Source organism: Hemibagrus wyckioides, linkage group LG21 (genome assembly GCF_019097595.1).
Source record: "Hemibagrus wyckioides isolate EC202008001 linkage group LG21, SWU_Hwy_1.0, whole genome shotgun sequence".
NCBI lineage: Eukaryota > Metazoa > Chordata > Actinopteri > Siluriformes > Bagridae > Hemibagrus > Hemibagrus wyckioides.
The window spans coordinates 4,447,451-4,466,685 of NC_080730.1; the positions used below are offsets into that span (position 1 = coordinate 4,447,451).

The window sequence follows — 19,235 nt, forward strand, 5'->3', positions numbered from 1 at the left end:
GTCATGATACTCTATACACAGAAACCCAACAGCGTCCTGACAAATCGTATAACAGACTTAAATTCATTCATTTCTTTATAGTGTCTGATTCTTAAATGTCCGATTCTGCCGACAATAACGGAAATACGTCACCAACCAACACACGAACAGCAGAAATATTTTCATATAGACATAAATGTGTCTCATGATGCTAGTTTAAAGATTTAAAAAGGGGTTGTAGAAATTCTACACCTCCAACATTCTAAAAAAGACACATTGCTTTGTAATGATTGCTCAGGGATTAAGGGAACGAGACACACAAGCACACACAAATCAGCAGTGACTGGAAGCATGTTTGCAAAACGCTGACGAGAGAAAGGCGGAGAAAGGAGGAGACGCAGGTAAACACCAGACACGCAATATTCCGCCACTCCTTGTGTTCAGCCTGAGATCATTGGGCGGGTTAACAGCAGACAAAAGCATATTCGTCAGCAGCTCCGTTTCTGTTATCGTGTGTATAGTTGTGTGTGTGTGTGTGTGTAAAGTGAGAGGAAGTCCTGGAGTGCACAAAGCGCACAGCTTTCTTATTAGCATTCTACAGCACAACACCTGTTCTTCCCACCGCTGTAAATGCTGACTCTTGGGATCAGCTGTTACACACTGCTTTTGTGATGCCTTTGTATTCAGTGCTGTGATTAATATTCGGTGTAAAATCCCTGCCTGCACTTCACTTTTATCTAGAGACGTAAAATTAGCCATTTTTTAATTAAAATATAGCAGCTATATCACACAATGCCCTCTCACTCTCTGGCTATGGACAGTCAGGAGGGTGGATTTTTTGTTTGTGTGTGTGTGTGTGTGTGTTAGTGAGCTAACTGTAGAGGAGACAAGTGCCAAGATGTTTCATGAAAATGAACTGGAATTCTTCTGGGGGGGAAACGGTTTCTCGATGAGAGCAGCATGGACTCTGTGGACTCTCCATTGTTATCAGTTCTCATTACTGTGTAAACACCCGAGAGTGCACACTGTGGAGCTGAGGCTTGATTTGAACAACTCTGAACTGAATTACATTATACCACCATTCAGATTGGTGTTGATTCATTTCATGCAGCTTTAATGGTTTATATGTTCATTTTTAATAACAGCAGAACATTCACAGGGACAGAAAATAAAATGTTAGTACTAAAAACGTATAATCAATGATCTTATATAGATATTTATTGAACATTTACGAGAACTAAATAGTCTACATTGAAAACGGCATGGAACCGGGATCTCGATCTAGAGACAGCTCTTCTTTCGGCCACCAGAGGGCGCCATATCCAGCGTTTTAAAACGCTCTCTCCACATTTATTTATTTATTTATTTATTTATTTATTTATTTATTGTAACATATTTTAACCAATAAATTATTTATTTACGTTTTGGGTCTGGTTCGTTGAGGTCTGGTTCACTTCCTGTTGAGAACTGAAACAGTTTTTAATAAATGACTTAATTTATGCATCTACAAATAAAAAACAAAATAATAGACAAAATTAAAATAAATAAATAAATAAATAAATATATATAATATACAATTTGATTATAAAGCAGTTTGCTCTTAAATGATGAAAATAATGATGAAATAAAGGATAAAAAAACAATATGCAAAATAAGAAAAAGTAAAAAAAAATCTAGGGGTTAGCAATAAATAAATGAATAAATGAATGAATGAATGAATGAATGAATGAATGAATGAATAAATAAAAATTCCTCACAAAGCAAATATAACATCACTGATGTTACATGTTTCACAGACCACAGATATATACACATATATATATATATATATATATATATATATATATATATATATATATATATATATATATATTTATATATATATATATATATATATATATATATATATATATGGTCTGTGAAACATGTAAAATTGCTTTTTGTGTATATATGTGTATATAAAATTCAAAAATCCAAAGACTAAAAGAAATAAATAGCCGTCACATGAAGGTGTATTTACAATGCTATGCTGTACGTGTAGATATTTACATATATGCTGATAGAGCTACTGAACAAAAACGTCAGCTTGATCACATCATCACTGCTTTTTAATGACTGTGAGACATTGACAATGAGCTTTCTATTAACACTAGGCTCCTTTTTTGCTGGAACTGTTCTAGAGATGCTGAGGCTCTAGCTGCAGAACCGGTAAAGACCGAAGAGTCCGCAGTCAGCGCATTAGCTTCTCCTGGAGGTAAGACTCTCCTCACTTATCTTTCTAGCTCTAAAAATTAATTTGCCCATTTTGTGCGAGGATTCCTCTCTCTCTCGCTGTAGTAACGTGCTATTAAATGATGTGCAGCACAGCAGTGTTTAAGGCAAATGCACTCAAAGGTTAATAAATGAAAAACAATGAATTTATCTTAATGATGAAGTTCATTAATCCTCTTTAAACCACCATGCTGTTGTTTTCTCTGATCTCTTTGGTCATTATATTGATTTGAAGCATTATAATGATTTGTTCTGACACAGGATTGTTTCTATAGTAACTAAAACAGCGACTGTTGGTGTAGTGAAAATTTCTATAAGGTGTCTCAGTAAGTTCTTCACCACGGGAAAGTCTTCATGATGGAGGGCTCTGAGGTTAGCGTTTTGGGGAAATAAACACATCTGAGTCACCATTCACTGTACTATAAAGTCACCAGTAGGCGTTTCCCTACTACTGGTTGCCATAACGATGACTTTTATCACTGGGTGGCACAATTAGCATATAACATGGCAATAAAGCAGTCTTCTTGCTGCTAAAATGAAACATTCGGGAGGATGATTTGGCGTGTGTGTGTATAAAGTTCCCCAGTGTATATCAGCATCATATCATCTTGAAGGGGAAGCAGTGTGTGTTGTTTGTCACATATCACGTGAGCTCTAGTGTCCTTACTCCCATTGTCAGTCTCTGCACCGATTCACTCTGTATTTGCATAAAGTTCAACTTTTCTCAACATCTCTGGACACGCCCACATCTAGCCTCCAGCGTTCGCCGTCACTCATTGTCGCTGCGAAATGCTGTACATGTAAACGTAGCCCTGTGATTTAGGTAAATTCTTATGTTATTATATGACATATTAGTCAACATGAATTGAGGTTAATATTTCCTTTATACTAAACACAGCTACTAAATCTGTCTAATCAGATTTAACTGTTTAAACACGTTATTTCGAGTTCAGGGTGATTTTACAGATGGTTTGATCGAAGAGTCAAACCAGTGACCGTTGTTGTCCTTCCTCGCTCTTTGTCCTTCTGTCTCATATTTGATGCGAACTTGAAGAAGAAAATATCCGCAGCTCCCTCAGGCCACGTGGGATACGTGTACGCGACAAGACTGTCTTCAATGACTTGCAAATCCTTGCTCCTTGCCAACAGCAAATCCCTAAATCGCTGCTGGCTACAAGTCAGTTGTCGTCCTCAGGAGTCAGACCTCAGGAGTCAGAATCCCAAACGCTTTTTCCTTATTTATTAACCTTTAAATTAGACTTCAATTAGGTGTTAATTGTAGCTTCTTGAAGCCCGAGTGTAGGCAAATTTTCCAGTAGGCCGATTAACTCTTTTTACAGATACACTGGCTTATGGGACATTTTCATTTCATCAATATAAACAAAATGAATGAATTTCTGGCTGTAAGTCTGATATAAAATGAGTCAGGACTTGTTTTAGACATGTTTTTCCCTCTGTTGGATAACCTTACAGAGAATTTACTGGTTGTAGATCAATTTGAGCTGCTTTCAAGCCACTAGTATAAAATCAGAAATACTTATAAAACACTACAAAGATTTGAGTGTCTGCTTTCATATAAGCTTCATATTAACCACCACTGTGGAGTGGAACATGACAAAGACATTTAATCGCCAACATGGACACAATGGACCACATGCAATGGACCAGATTTGGGAGCAGATTTGGGTGCAGTATCCCAATATTCATAAAAAAAATTCTCAAAACCCGATCAGGTGTTTTTGATACCAAAAGCTATCAAAGGAGCATCTTAAAGAGTACTCAGAGTTTAAGGCAGTAAACAAAGTTTAGAACTTATACAATAGTTAGAAGATTGGTAAGACTTCGCAATGAGCTCTAGAACTTATGAACTCCTAAAATGAGAAGCTAGAAAAAAGGAAATTGAGGTCAAAGGTTACGTTAGAACCTGGGACCTTGGCTAGCATGGAGGGGTAATTGAAAACCCTTAGCTTGGGTTACTGTACAAAGAGTCAGCCCTCATATTTTCCCCTGGAGAATCAAAGATGCTTAAAATATTAAGATCTAAGGAAGGAATGTATACATGCCAACCTGTTATAACATGGTTATGTATACTTTATGAAGCAAGGGTTAACACTACAGCTTTAAAAAGTAATGGAACCCCCAACCTATTTGATTTTATCAGCTTCAGTTGACAGGAAGGCACATCTTAAATGATGGGATGGATATGCAGCAAGTGTATAATTCCTCCTTAAGTAGTTTAAACATGCACAAAAATTGCAAATGAATCACTCTGGCAGTTAGTCACCATGCGTGGGACAAGCGTAGGCCACCGCTGAGCCGATAATCACTGATAGTCAGACTAATTGTGGTTAAGGAACTTTGAATGTCTCCACTCCCTCTGTCACGAACACATCCCACAAAGCCGAGCTTTTCCTCAGGCTGAAAACCGCCGGCCATTTCCTTCTTTTTCTCCCCGGCTCTGACAAGAGCTTAGTTATCCTTGCTGGCTAATCCGTTTCCCAATACTCTGAGTGCAACCTTTCTCTCGGATTAACTGGAAACGGGACCTCTAGAGGTGTGATGCAGAGGAGAAAGGATTGTAGACAAATCAGGTTTTAAAAGGGAATCAATGGAATCCAAGTAAGCTAAACTGGGTAAGACACGGTGGGAGTGAAGCTAACAGCTGGTCCCGGAAAGCTGAGAAAACACGGCCGGGGTAAAGGATAGGGTGAACAAGTTACTTGTGATCGCAGCACACACAAGGTCCCTTTTCCCACATAAATCTTTTAACATTCGCTGATGCTACTCGATGCATTCAGCTCGGCCACTGAAAATCACAGCGGTAGTTAAAACCTCACAAAAAGAGTATCAACAATTAACAAGGCAGTCAGAAAATAAATAAATCAATCAATAAATAAAAATTAATTAATTAAATAAATGTATTAATAACTTAAATAAAAGTATTGAAAAAAAACCTAATTATATAAAAAATAATAATTAAATACAAACTTGAATAGACTAGTAAACAGTGAGAAAAATGAATAAAAATAGATATGTAAATATAATAAATTCAAAAAATAATAAATAAAAAAAAAAGTAATGAATAATCTGGATTTAATTTTAGTTTAATTAGTTTTAGTTTTTAACATTTGCATTATTATGCTTTTTTTATACCTATTGACAGCATTTTCTTAGTGTTCTTTTTTTATTTCTATACTTTTATTTTATTTACATTTCTTTTTATTTCTCTTATTTCTCTTATTTATTTATTTATTTATTTATTTATATTTTGCAGTTAGTGAAATGCTAAAATTAGAAAGCTCGAAATTCCCCCTGCCTCTACCTGAATCTCCACCCACACCAACCCTACATTTTTTTTTATGTTTTACCTTTTAAATTTAAGAGCTGTAAATTAATTTTCTATAAATATTCTGCCATATTTTTTTTTGTGAATTTTGCCTACTATTTATTATCCCACTCCTGAGCTAATGTAGCCTGATATGACCTCATTTGTAAATCAGTTGTTTCCACATGACCCCTAATTTGGGAACTCCTGACTTCAGTAGTGTTTATTGGACACACACTAACACACACCTTATTTTCTCTGTGATGTTTTCTCAGTCTCTGGTTCGGATGATATTCAGACGGGCAGCCCAGAGGTGATCTACGATGACGTGGCATGTGAGGACATGTCTCCAGGAGAAGGTCAGTAATGATGCAAAGCTTGTGTGTGTGTGTGTGTGTGTGTGTGTGTGTGAAAGAGAGCAGTGTGAGCATGATCTGTATGGCAGCTGTGCATTCATGCATTGACTCTATATTTGTCACCCAGAATATATGTGTCTCGGAGTCAGACATTACCTGTGTCCAATGGGGATGTGCTGATTGTAGTAGCTTGTGTGTGTGTGTGTGGCAGGAGACATGATCTATGAGGATGTACAGAAAGAGGAAGTCCCTCAGGGGCCCAACAACGGCTGGAGTTCCAGCGAGTTCGAGAGCTATGATGAGCAGTCAGACTCTGAGAAAGCAGCCTCCCGGAGCAAGGTGTGTGTATGACATCTTTTTGCCATATAAATTATACTCTGGCTCTTTTTCAGCATTCTGCACACCTCTAATGCTGAAGGATGGTTCTCCTGCATCCAGAAGGGGGCAGTACGCACCTAGATTTGCTCTTTGTTCTCTTTCCCACACCCACACCTCTCTCGCTGCCCATCACTGGGCGGGGTTTTGACTTCACTCACTTTATGCTTCTCCGTGTTCCTGAGGTCAGGCTGCCATCGAGAACGCTTTGCCCAGACAGAAGTCCCTGAGAAACCAATTGCTTATCACCGCCCTCACCTCTGTCTCACCCGAGCAGCACTAATCCGCTCGAACTCGCACACTAAATATTACATGACACACTTTAATATCGAAGTGATCCAGAACTTTTTCTCTTCATATCAAAACTTGTGCTTTAACTCTACCATTATTGTGTGCTTGTTTAAATAGCCAAGGAAAATTAAATATAGATGTATTCTTATTGAAATATAAAAATTACTGATGCCGTCTGCAGTGATAGAATGCAGAAATATAATACGCTTGCAGTTATACATACAAAAAGAGCGATATTAAATAATATATTAACAAATAAATAATATAAAATTATATAAATATGAAATAAATAATTATTTGAAATAATAACACAGAATACAAAAATCGTGATAAATAATTATACATCATTGCAGTGTGACTAAGTCGAAAACCCACTTCTTTATTTTTAATTAATTATTTTTATTTTTATTATATATCAATTTACCTAAGATGCACTCATATAAAGAGAATACATGAATTTATCTATAAGATAAGTATAAAATAAATGGAAAACACACATCATCTATACATTTTGCGTATGCCCCACTCATAATTTGAAAGAATATAATGAAGGAAGGAAGGAGTGACATTAAAAGAGGAAGGAAGGAAGGAAGGAAAGAGGTATATTAAAAGTGGAAGGAAGGAAGGAGGGAAGGAAAGAAGGAAGGAAGGAGTTATATTAAAAAAGGAAGGGAAGGAAGGAAGGAAGGAAGGAAGGAAGGAAGGAAGGAAAGAAGGAAGGAAGGAGTTATATTAAAAAAGGAAGGGAAGGAAGGAAGGAAGGAAGGAAGGAAGGAAAGAGTGATATTAAAACAGGAAGGAAGGAAGGAAAGAGGTATATTAAAAGTGGAAGGAAGGAAGGAGGGAAGGAAAGAAGGAAGGAAGGAAGGAAGGAGTTATATTAAAAAAGGAAGGAATGAAGGAAGGAAGGAGTGATATTAAAAGAGGAAGGAAGGAATGAAGGACCGAAAAAGTGATATTAAAAGAAGAAGGAAGGAAGAAAGGAAGGAAGGAAATAAGGAAGGAAGGAAGAACGGATAGACAGAAAGACAGAAGTAAGGAAGGAAGGAAGGAAGGAGTGATTTTAAAGGATGAAGAAAGGAAGGAAGGAAGAAATGAATGAATGAATGAAGGAAGGAATGAATGAACAAATTAGATAATCATTATAGAAATAAAATACATCAAAGATAAGTATAAAATAAATGGCACACACACAACATCTATAGATTTCCTCTATGCATTCACTCATAATTTGAAAAGAAGGAAGGAAGGAAAGTAAGAATAAATAAAAACATTGTACTGGTTACAGATAATCACAATAAAAATAAAATAAAACAAAAACTCCAATAAATAACCAAGTCACAGTTTCAGTAAAAGTTAAATAAAAGTCTTTTGAAATGCCATTTTCAGCCTGGACCCGACTTCCTGGCATGGTTTATTCCACTTATACCACAACAATCTACCAATCACTAGATTTCTGTATTTAAATGTTCATGACACATTGTATTTATCATCCATTTATTCCTATAGGTAATGTTATTATAGCAGCTATACACACTCATACCTTCACCTTGTCTCTACAAAAGTTCTACTTGTTTTATTTTACCAAGAAAGTTCTCTATAGTCCTAGGAATAAGCGGGTATAGACAATGAATGAATGAATGAATGAGTTCTCTATAGTATAGCTTTGTCTCTGTCTGACACTGGAGACTCCTTCCTCACCGAATCCATCACCACATGAACGATAATACTCGCTTTTAATACATTTAGCATCTGGCATTCATGTCTCTGTGTCATTGTTACTATAAATAATATTACATAGATATAATTATTATTATTCACATCTTTTCAAAATGATGAATCTGATTAAGAGAAAAAATATAAAGGGCAGGTAGTAAATCCTTGCCCTACATTGCTTAAGCTTTACAACTAAACTAAATCCATGCCTTCTTCTTATCCCCCACTCATGCTACTTAACCCTGTTGCGTCTGCTTTTACCATTTACCTTGAAGTCCCTCTGTTTGTCCTCTCTGTTTTACTCCTTTATATCCATCCCTGACCTCTGCACCACTCTGTGGCTGCCGATGCGATGCTCTGTAGCTCCCTCCTGATGTACGTCGCCTTCGGGAACGTTGTGCCAAGACCAAGAGGGAGTTAGCCTCAAAACTGGGGGGAAAGTATCAGGTATAAAATCACCGTAGCTGGTAAGATGATGTGCTCCTGTGTTTAACGTAGAGTAAAATGATTGAGTTTACTGTGTAAACATCACACCAGAACTTTGTACACCTTCAATATGAAACATTCTAATAACTTGGCTGCCTAAAGGTGCACACCCCTAAACTAATACCTTGAAGCAGCTTGTGATTTTATTGCACCGCTCAGTTGTTTTGGGTAAGAATTTGGGTCATTTTTGCCAAAAGTTTCCCAAGCCACCTTGCAAAAACTTTCTACAGCCATCAAATTATAAGGTCATCTCCTATGCACAGCTTGCTTAAGGTCACTCCACAAAGGTTTAGTTGGAGTCAAGTTTAGGCTTTGGCTCGGTCATTGATCTTCTTGTGTACATTTTGTATATAGAGAGAGTATTTCATTTAAATTTTATTATATTATATTTATTTATATCTTATCTTTGTTGGTTTTGGATGTATGATGTTTTTCGGTCATTGTCGCACTTAAAGGTGGAATTGCTTTTAAAGGTGGAATTCCTTTTAAACTTCTGCTCATTAGCAGACACGTGAAGTTTTCACACTTCAGTCTATCAATATTAATTGTACCTATTCATGATTCCTTTTAAAATACAGTGATGCTACCACCACCATGTTGCACCAGGGGTATGTTGCCTCATCAGACCTTAACACATTTTGCAACACGGTTTAGGATGATTTAGTTGAGCTTGGATTTTTTAAAAAAAAAAAAATCTTTATTTATTTAATTTTTTTTTATGAGAAAGGGCTTTTGTCTATAGCCTCATCCTACGCCGTAGTCAAGAGACATTTGAAGAATAAGAGGTATTGTTATCACATGCAGAGAGCAAGCAATACTGCAAGTTAGATATTCCTGCTGATCCTTTCATGTTGCCGTAGGTGTCTAGGCAGCCTCCATGGTAAGTTTTTGTCTTGTCCTTTTATAGATTTTAAAGGGATGTCCTGTTCTTGGCGATGTCAGTGGGGTGTTCTGTTTTCTCTGTCTGTTGTTGATGATGATGTTGGCCTTTAAGGGGGTTTCATGGGGGGTTTCTAATGTTTTGGGAAGTCTTTTATACCCCTTTCCTGATCAATAACTTTTAACAAGTGAGATACGGTGAATGCTTTGTAAGTTTTAGCAGACCGGTCAGATGAAACCAAGAAAATGTGAATTGACGATAGCTGTATGATAATTAAAGTTGAACTCCGAAGACAGCAAATTATAAAAGGGTGTGCAAACTTATGCAACCAGGTTATTGTCACTACACATACATAAACACTATATAGTTAGATTTTCACAGAAGATTTATAAGTTTATAAGTTGTATATTTCCAGACCAAAACTTTTATTGTGCATCTTTTTTTGGCAATGCCTTCATATACAAATTTCTATTTTTATCCATAATTCAGCTGTCATTCACATTATTTTTTTTTATTTATTTATTTATTTATTTTCATTATTATTATTATTATTATTATTATTATTATTATTATTATTATTATTATTATTATTATGTACTTTATTTTTATTAATTTATTTTTTATTTATTAATTTATTGTATCTGCAAATAATATATAATTTGTTGCATAACGCTAACCCAAAATTGTTAGTTTTTATGGTACGTCTTTTTGTTAAAAATCCATTTAACTTCTCTGTAAATTCAGTACAAATGCTATATAAAGAGATGCATATTTCCAAGCCAAGCCTTTTTAAACAAATAATGTCTTTATAATCCATATGTAAATGAATAATTCAAGTCTCATTCCCTTTCATCCTTTGTTGTCTGAAAAAGTGAAAGCTCATGATGCATCTGCTTAAATTCTATAAAAATACTATATAATTATTCTCATACAGCCAAGCCAAGTCTTTGGTTGTGCATTGTTTTGGGCATGCCTTGTCTTGTACCTTGTCTTGAAATTCATATGTAAATCATTCAGCTGTACAACTATGCCAAGCATATGCCAAGCATCTATTTTTTTCTCAAAAAGAGAAGAAACAATATTCATTTGCATTAATTCTCTATAAACACTGTACCCATAGATCTGTACTTCTGTAAAAGTTCGACTTTTATTGAAATGCATCGTCTTTAAAATTCATACCTAAATCAGGGATGCCGTTCACTTCTGCCCTTATTTTGTCTGAAAAACAGAAGGGCTCTTATGCAGCTGCATAAATTCTGTATAAATCCTATAGAAATAATTGTATATTTCCAATCCGAGACCTTTATGGAAATATTTTGCCCATGTATTAGCTTTAAAATTCATGTGTAAATTAATAATTCAGCTCTCATTTTTTTTCTTTTCCCGATAAGAATATGCATCTGCGTCAATTCTGTACAAACGCTATGTTACTATTTGCGTAAAACCAATCTTTCTGCATGTTTTTTGACATGCCTTGTTTTTTGGAAATTCATATGTAAATGGATAATTAAGCTATGTCAAGCATCTATGACCATTTTTTTTCTCTCAAAACGTCAAGGAAACTTATGCATCTATAGAAATTCTGTGCACATAATAATTATTATTCGCCAAGCCAAGCTAAGACTTTTACTGCGCATCCTTTTGTGCGAGTCTTATTTAAAACTTGTGATTAGTGCCTTGTCATTTGTGTCCTGTCCTATATTGTGTATCGCATGATGTAGTTTATGTGACTTTATAATTTTCCCTGTTTTTTTTTTTCTTTTCATTCTTTTCACTGAAAAGATTTTTTAGATTCACTTAATAATTACAAAATTACAGACCTGACTCTGTGGGATGGACTGACTCACTAACTAACGAGAAAAATGAATACTTTCTCCTGCTCTGCTCCTGCTCAGTCTCTCGCCGCTGTCTGTCTCTCTATTAAGATCAGTTTATAGTCCGTCATTATTATATGTACGCCGCTGCACTGACAAATGTTGTTGTCATCATTCTGGACGGCATAATCTGGATGGCTAATACACTAAAAGAGACAAACAACTGCTGAAACTTTTACGGTTCTTTCAGACATTACCACAAATCAAATGTTTTTTGGTGCAGTGTTTCTTTTTATGTCGCTATAATCATTGAATGATGGGCTCGAGTGCTACTTCTACTCATTTTCTTTTTGCATCTCGGCTCTTTCTCAGCTCTGCTCTTGAAACAATAATGTACTGTACTGTAATTATTGCTTTCTGTCCACTTAGAGCTCATTAAGTCTAAAGATTTCTCGTTGAATGTCCTGTTTGTTATTTCCAAACGTAAGCAAGTCTTTATCAGGGATTGCTCTGGATGCTAAATAGTGGATGGAAGCTGGATGATATGGAAGTATAATACGATATCATGATATCATGCCATGTTTTTCACGGTTTTCTTTCTCTACCACTGCAGATGCACCAGCTCATGAGAGCAGCACGCAGTGGGACTAAAGATGGCCTGGAGAAAACCAAGATGGCAGTCATGAGGAAAGTTTCCTTTCTCCAGAAGAAGGACCAGTCAGGTAAAACATCATTACTTCTTTCCTTTCAAATGATATCTGCACAATCCAGGCATTTTCACCTAGGAAAATCTTGACCAACCATTCATCCAGGCTAGACGACTCACTGTCTGTACGCAAATCGTCTCTGGTGGGATTAGAGATGGTATTTTCTCTTTTCATCTTCTACAATTTCATCAGAACGAATATGAGTGAAATTCAACCAGCGGAAATCTGTTCGGATCGCCTGTAGGATATTTCAAGGGGTGTGCTGTGCTTGGGATAATGGATTTCCATGCCATGGTAAATCATGTATGTCACACCGCTAGTGGGTATACATTTACAAAGCATTTGTTAGCTTTGACTAGACCTCCGAGATTTTACACTATGAGCTGCAATCGGTTAACAACAAACAAACAAACAAAAAAGTTGTATGCGTAAACATGTAATAATTCTTGTATCAATAATAAAGGATTGAAAATTGAGGTAAGGGGATTTGATATTTGTTTTTGCAATGGCCAGAGCTTCAGTTTTGCAAGTAACTGGTAAAAAAGGGGAATTTTGCACAATAATAATAATAGTGCCTGTAGAAATTTGCAAAGAAATGATTAGCTGATAATAATGAATCCTGGGAGAGATGTTTATAAAGCAGGTCATGCAGCAAAGCTGGTCTCTTGAGCTTAGGTTATTGTGTGTGTGGCTTCTGAGGCATTCTTTGGTCTATGGGGTGGTGGTAGCTCTGGTTCATTGACCAGAAAATCAGGGTTCAAGTCTCAGCACCGCCAAGCTGCCACCATTGGGCCCTTGAGCACCCACCCTAATCCAGTGGTGCTGCAGCAAGGCTGACTCTGCGCTCTGACCCCAACCATCCAAGGACGGGATATGTGAAGAAAGAATTTCACTGTCCAGTAATGTATATGTGACATATAAGGACAACTTACATCCCAAAACCATACCAGAAGGTGAATACCTGTGCTAAATAGCTCCTAAGTGTGTATTGGTCTTAATGGTGCCTTGCAATAGACTACCATCCACATGCAGGGTGTTATTCTCACCTTATTGATCAAATTTAACCCTGACCAATGATATTTTCACGATCCAGAAATTTTCATTTAGTAAAATCTTGACCAACCAAACATCCAGCCTAGATGACTCACCGTGTCTATGCAAATCGTCTCTGGTGGGATTAAAGAAATCTACAATTTCATCAGAATGAATGAAATGTAACCAGCAGAAATCTGTTTGGCTTGCCTGCAGGATATATTTCAAGGGGTGAGCTCTCTTTTGATAAATTTAACCCTGACCAGGATGACGATCTTACCGAAGATGAATGAATTAAAAATGCAGGCCGAAGTCAGACATCATGATCCACCTTGATCCTCATTCTCATTTCAGTTGTTGATCTGTTGTGGCTCCAATGTAACATTAAACGTGTTGATTCTGCCTGACGCTATTACTATTCCAGTCATTAACCGCAATGCTTACCAAACCCTGTTTGAGAAGCCGAAGGATTTTGTGTCTGTCTCAGTGCGAAATCTTTATCTTTTTTTTTTTTTTTTTTTCAGTCTTCTTTGTAATTCTTTGTGAAATGAAAGTGTGTTTGGATGTGGCTTAGATCAGCTCACTGGTGTTCTGCTTCAGATTTGCAGCACTGTTTAAGCTTGCATTCTCCGAAAATCACTCTAAGTAGGACAGAATTTCAAGAACCAAATGACTTCCAGAGCAGAACTCAGTGTCTAGACCAATAATGAGCTAATCGAAGGTAGCACTGGAAAGGAAACACCTCCTGAGAACATTAGGAAGTAACCTTGAAAGGAACCGAGATGGAAAAAATAGAATAACTGATTCTTCTCTGATTTGGTGAGAGCCTACAATAAAATACAACAAGAATCGAAAATATATCCGACGAAAATTGTGGATTGTAGAGGATTTAAAAAAAAAAAAAAAAGATCTGATTAAATATACACCTGCCTGTAATGGTCATGGATACATCAGGTCATTAATGCTCTCTTTCTGTAACACCTGCCCTCTTATGTGTCACTACAGATGAAGCTGAAGATGATGCCGGCTATCTGGATGTGATGGTTTCTGAAGCCAAGCATCCTCCTGCACAACTGGGCCCAATGCCAAATGGACTCAGCAGTCACCAGGTCTGTGTGTGTGTGTGTGTGTGTGTATGTGTGAAGTAATTCAAAGAGAAAGAATCATTTAAAAAGTGTTTAAAGTTACTGTCTTCACAATCCTATTAGTGCAATAGGACTCGCTCTCAAGTCCTCTCAAGTTTTCTGTATTGACTTGGAATGGTCTCAGACTTACTGGCATTTTTCCTGAGACTTGGTCATTGGTCTCGTCACAGACTCGATGTCTTTTCTGTTTGCATGTCCAAAGTTTGACATGGAGTAATTAAAGCAGCCTAATTGTTGGCATAATGCATAGGCGTAGACAACTCGTTGAGATAACTAGCATGATTAGATCAAGTTACTAGAAACCTGGCAATCATTTTACAACAAACTCTCCAAAATTGTTGTGAGATAATAAAATGGATATTTTATTTGGAGTATTAACACTGTTTTTGTGATTAGAGCCACATCGGTCTTGATGAAATATCAAATAATTTTTTTTTTGTGCATGCGCCTAATTAAAGACTTTTGGCAACCCAGTTATATGCCATGGAATCTGCATAAATCCTGCAGGAGTCTGAACAACTTTCAAGAGAATTTGCAAATTCGGTCTGGAATATTTGAAAGTGTAATAGCTGCTTGGCCTTAAGATTTCCAGTGGCACTGGCTGTGTTTGACCTCAGCCCTGAATCCTTTAACCATAATGCTAACAACTGTACCAGAGATTAATAGTAAGCTAAGGCCACACAGCTGAACCTGTACTTAAGAATCAGAATTAGAAATTGTTCCCTCAAAGTGTTTAGTTTTATTATTTAAGTAAATTCTTAAGGACTTGACAGTTGCTCAGAGTTAAACAGCTGAAAATGAATTGCCTAAATTGTAAAATCGCTTCCAGTTTTAATTTCTTTAATTTGTTTTGTTTTGTTTTTTTCTTTCAGATTGTTCGGCGTCACATTCTAGGCTCCATTGTGCAAAGTGAAAGAAGTTACTTGGAGTCTCTCAAAAGAATCCTTCAAGTGAGTCGTATTCAAACGGTTGTGTTTTGTTGTATTTTAATAAAAAATTATCCATATCTGTCTGAAATTTTGTGTTAGTTGTATACTGTAAAATTAAAATGTATTATAAAGTACATTTTAAATATTTTGTTGATTTAGACTTTCTACTGTTTCAGCATAAAAAAGCTCCTAAGGGTTAGAATGAATTCCTAGAGATCTAAAAATATATATAATTTACAGATAACAGAATTTTTTTTTTTTTTAATTATTAGACTTTAAGCAGTAATGCTAATAAGTGGGTTCATAAGAAAGGATAATATTTCCATTATTTACATCTAAAAAAATCTAAAAGATCTGAAAAAATACATCATACAGATTACAGATTTTTTCTATTTTTTATTTTTTTATATTAGACTTTAAGCAGTAATGATAATAAAAAGTGGGTTTATAAGTAGGGATAATATTTGTATTATTGATATCTAAAATGTTTTTAAAAGATCTAAAATATTTTTTTAAATTATTAATTCATTTTTAATATTAATTATATTTTAAGCTGTAAGGCTAATAAGTGGATTTTATGATAATATTTTTATTATTTAAATAAAAAGTACATTTTACAGATTACAGAATTGTTTTTTTTTTTTTTTAAATAATTAGACTTTAAGCAGTTATGCCAATGAATGGGTTTATAAGTCGGATAATATTTGTGTTATTTATATCTAAAAAAATCTAAAAGATTTAAAAATACATTGTACAGATTACAGATTTGTTTGTTTTTATTTATTTATTAAACTTTAAGCAGTTATGCCAATAAATGGGTTTATAAGTAGAGATAATATTTATTAATGAATTAACTATTATGTGTTTTGTTATTATGTTTTATAGCAAAATTATATATTGGTTCGAATCTAGTCATTGGCAAACATAACAAGGGAATAAAATGGTTGAGGACATGCTGTTATAGGAAACTGGTACCATCAACCTGACCAGTTAACTTGCATTCTTCATGACCCCACCCTCACTGATTATTTTCTTTACGTTGGTTCTTCTATTGCATGCATTTTAAAAGGTTCTCCAAGTTCTCTCATTCACTGAGCGACTATATAAACCTCTCGGACCGTGCCTGGAATATAATGCCTGGAATATCTACAAATGATTTCTAAGCTTGAAATGAAGCCTGACTTTTAATGTGTTTTGTAATCAGATTCATACCGAGTTATGCATCCTTTTAACCGAAACCCAATCTGCCGTCTCAGACTCCAGTTACATGAATCTACGATCTCAGCAGGTGCAGGCAAAAGCATTTATTATCATTTCCCTTCCCAGGCAGAGGCACCGGTCTAAATTGAATCGCGGATCAATGACAAATGGGTCGTATATGAAATCTAGAAATCTGGATCTACGCAACTTCCCACCTTTGTTGTGGAATGAAAGCTCTGTCTATAGTCTTTTGCTTTTCGAGTTCTCATTAGGATGTCTCGCATCATCGGGATAATGTACTCAACAAGTGCATTTGGCGATAAAGCTACATCGACTAGACGGCCCAATAATCGGTGAGGGTGTAACCAAAAAAAGAGAAAAATTGAGTTCTGGAGTTGCCGCTGTAGGCCTTGTTAGAGAAGCAGAGTCCCTTTGGCTCTTCCTCAGCCTTAATTTGTCCTTGTCGATAATTCATTAGCAGTAGAGAACGTGGGGGAGGAAAGAAAAGTAGTCATGAAAAATCTATTGTTTCCACAGTCTAACTACAAAGTATCTAAGCTTTTAATGACTAAGACCTCGCTGTTTATTCTTGACCACATTTCTGTTTTTCTGTGTGTGTATGTGTGTGTTTGTGTGTTCGTGTGTGTGTGTGTGTGTGTGTGTGTACCAAGTCCCACCAAAGCTGTAACTAGAAAACAGGCTAATGTTTCCTATTGATTTTGATCAGAGTGCTAATTATGCAGGTTACATTGAGTACAGCATGACTAAGACATAAAAATACAAGCTTGCCTAACTTTCATGGATGCATTCTTAAATAAAAGGACGTTAATAGTGCTATGAAAATTAATTAAAGGATCACAGAACTTATCAGCGCTTTGATAATGAGGGCTATTTGATTCCTCCTCGAATCAAATTCCAGTCATTTTCAAAAGCACGATTTCATGCTGAATTTTTAATTAATCACGCATAAATGCAATTAAATCGCCCCTTTTCATTCAAAGGCATCCCACTTTCTTATCCCTACTTTCTTTTCAAGTTAAAACAAGACACTTTGGTAATATCGCATCTTAAAGTGACAGCTAATTGAAAAGAAAATATATAAAAAAATTCCCATCATTTCACAGGAGTACCAAAGGCCATTGATGGAGGCTGAACCTCGCATCCTGAGCCTGAGGAAGATCAGGCCCATTTTCTTCCGTGTGAGGGAGATCACTCAGTGCCACTGCATGTTCCAGATTGCTTTGGCTTCCCGTGTGGCAGAGTGGGATGCTAGCGAGAAGATTGGAGACCTCTTTGTTGCTTCGGTGAGAAACACGCTTCATGTGTTTTTTTTCCCCCACAGGGTGGTTAAGTGTAGCTGCTGCTTTAACCCTGAAGTTAGCTAAGACTTTTGATATATAGCTTTTTAAGAAATATATATATTTTCATATATGACTATGAATATGAATATTTTGATATATGACTGAGCCTGTTTAGTGTAAATTTAATTTTAACTAATTATATAAAAAATATAAATTTAATAATGATTATTATTATTATTATTATACAAATATTCAATGTTTCTATAAGGCTGCTTGGAGACAATGTCCGTTGTTAAAAACGCAAATTTAAAAACGCTAATTTAATTAAACGCTATTATCCAAAACTTTTACGTAATGTCTGTACTTTTTCGCTACTGCGGTAGCATATAGTTAGCAAAAGTGATGGATTTTTCTCTGTCCTGTTGTTGTTGTAACATATGCATTGTTTAAAATTCCTCTCAGGCTCTGAGTAACACTCGAGCAGTTCATCCCAGGTCCCGACGCGCACACAATCACACACTTATTTACACATAAAGGCCATTCTGCATAGCCAGTCTGCCTACTGGGATGTGGTACTGATACCAGTGATCATGACCTCTTCTGCACACTGGATCCATCCCGATGCCCTATTTCTGGTTGGAGTCTCATCACTTTAAGGCTGGTGAAGATGCTCCACACGATCAGCCTGGAGATACATGGGATTCCTGTGGATAGGATACCTTAGAGAGCATGAAGCTAGCTTTGGCATGCAATTGCAACGAACAGTTTCCATCAGTTTCCAGCAAGACAGACTTCATGTTAAAGATAAAATGGATTTCCTGGTTACAATTTTCTGTTGTAGCAGGGAAAACACAGTAGCTTCTCATTTGTTCATCAGGGACACATTTCAATATAAAATTTATCATTTATATATTTCTTTAAAGCTGCTTTGTGACAGTGTCTGTTGGTAAAAGCGCTAGCAGTATATACAATCGGAGGAATTCAATTCAATTTATTTGTATAGCGCTTTTAACGATGGTCATTGTCTCAAAGTAGTCTTACAGAAGTATAGAAATATAGAAAAAATGATATCACAAGCCTGAGGTACCAGTGATGAGGAAAAACTCCCTGAGATGATATGAGGAAGAAACCTTGAGAGGAACACTGGACAGTAAATCATGTCCTTTCTTTAACAGTTTATATTCATAAAGAATTATGCAACCATGAGCTCTTGAGGAACTAATAGGTCAGTGTAGTCTCTGAGTTTTAGATATAGCACTAATTCCTTCCTGCCGAACGCTGACTGAGGCAATAATGGTTTAAAGATGCCGTGATGGTCTCCGAGTGGTTCTATTCACAGAAGTCCCCTGGGTCACAGGCTGTCTATGCAGATCTATCCCCAGCAGCAGTGAGCACCACCAAGCCATGAGACTCCAATCAGGGGTAGAA

At 36.1% G+C, this 19,235-nt stretch overlaps 1 protein-coding gene across 5 annotated transcripts in view; it reads left to right on the forward strand.

Moving 5' to 3' along the window:
* Window positions 1-19,235, forward strand: part of arhgef10la (Rho guanine nucleotide exchange factor (GEF) 10-like a) — a 170,483-nt gene that overhangs the window by 15,534 nt on the left and 135,714 nt on the right. For 2 of the 5 annotated variants that reach the window (XM_058373474.1, XM_058373477.1), the window contains 8 exons: window positions 2,160-2,233; window positions 5,851-5,934; window positions 6,143-6,270; window positions 8,677-8,760; window positions 12,107-12,215; window positions 14,238-14,341; window positions 15,250-15,327; window positions 17,631-17,810. In XM_058373474.1, the coding sequence (XP_058229457.1) occupies window positions 2,160-2,233; window positions 5,851-5,934; window positions 6,143-6,270; window positions 8,677-8,760; window positions 12,107-12,215; window positions 14,238-14,341; window positions 15,250-15,327; window positions 17,631-17,810 (841 nt within the window). Of the gene's footprint in view, window positions 1-2,132; window positions 2,234-5,850; window positions 5,935-6,142; window positions 6,271-8,676; window positions 8,761-12,106; window positions 12,216-14,237; window positions 14,342-15,249; window positions 15,328-17,630; window positions 17,811-19,235 lie in introns of all 5 variants that reach the window. The other 3 variants (XM_058373473.1, XM_058373476.1, XM_058373475.1) reach the window with 3 other exon arrangements.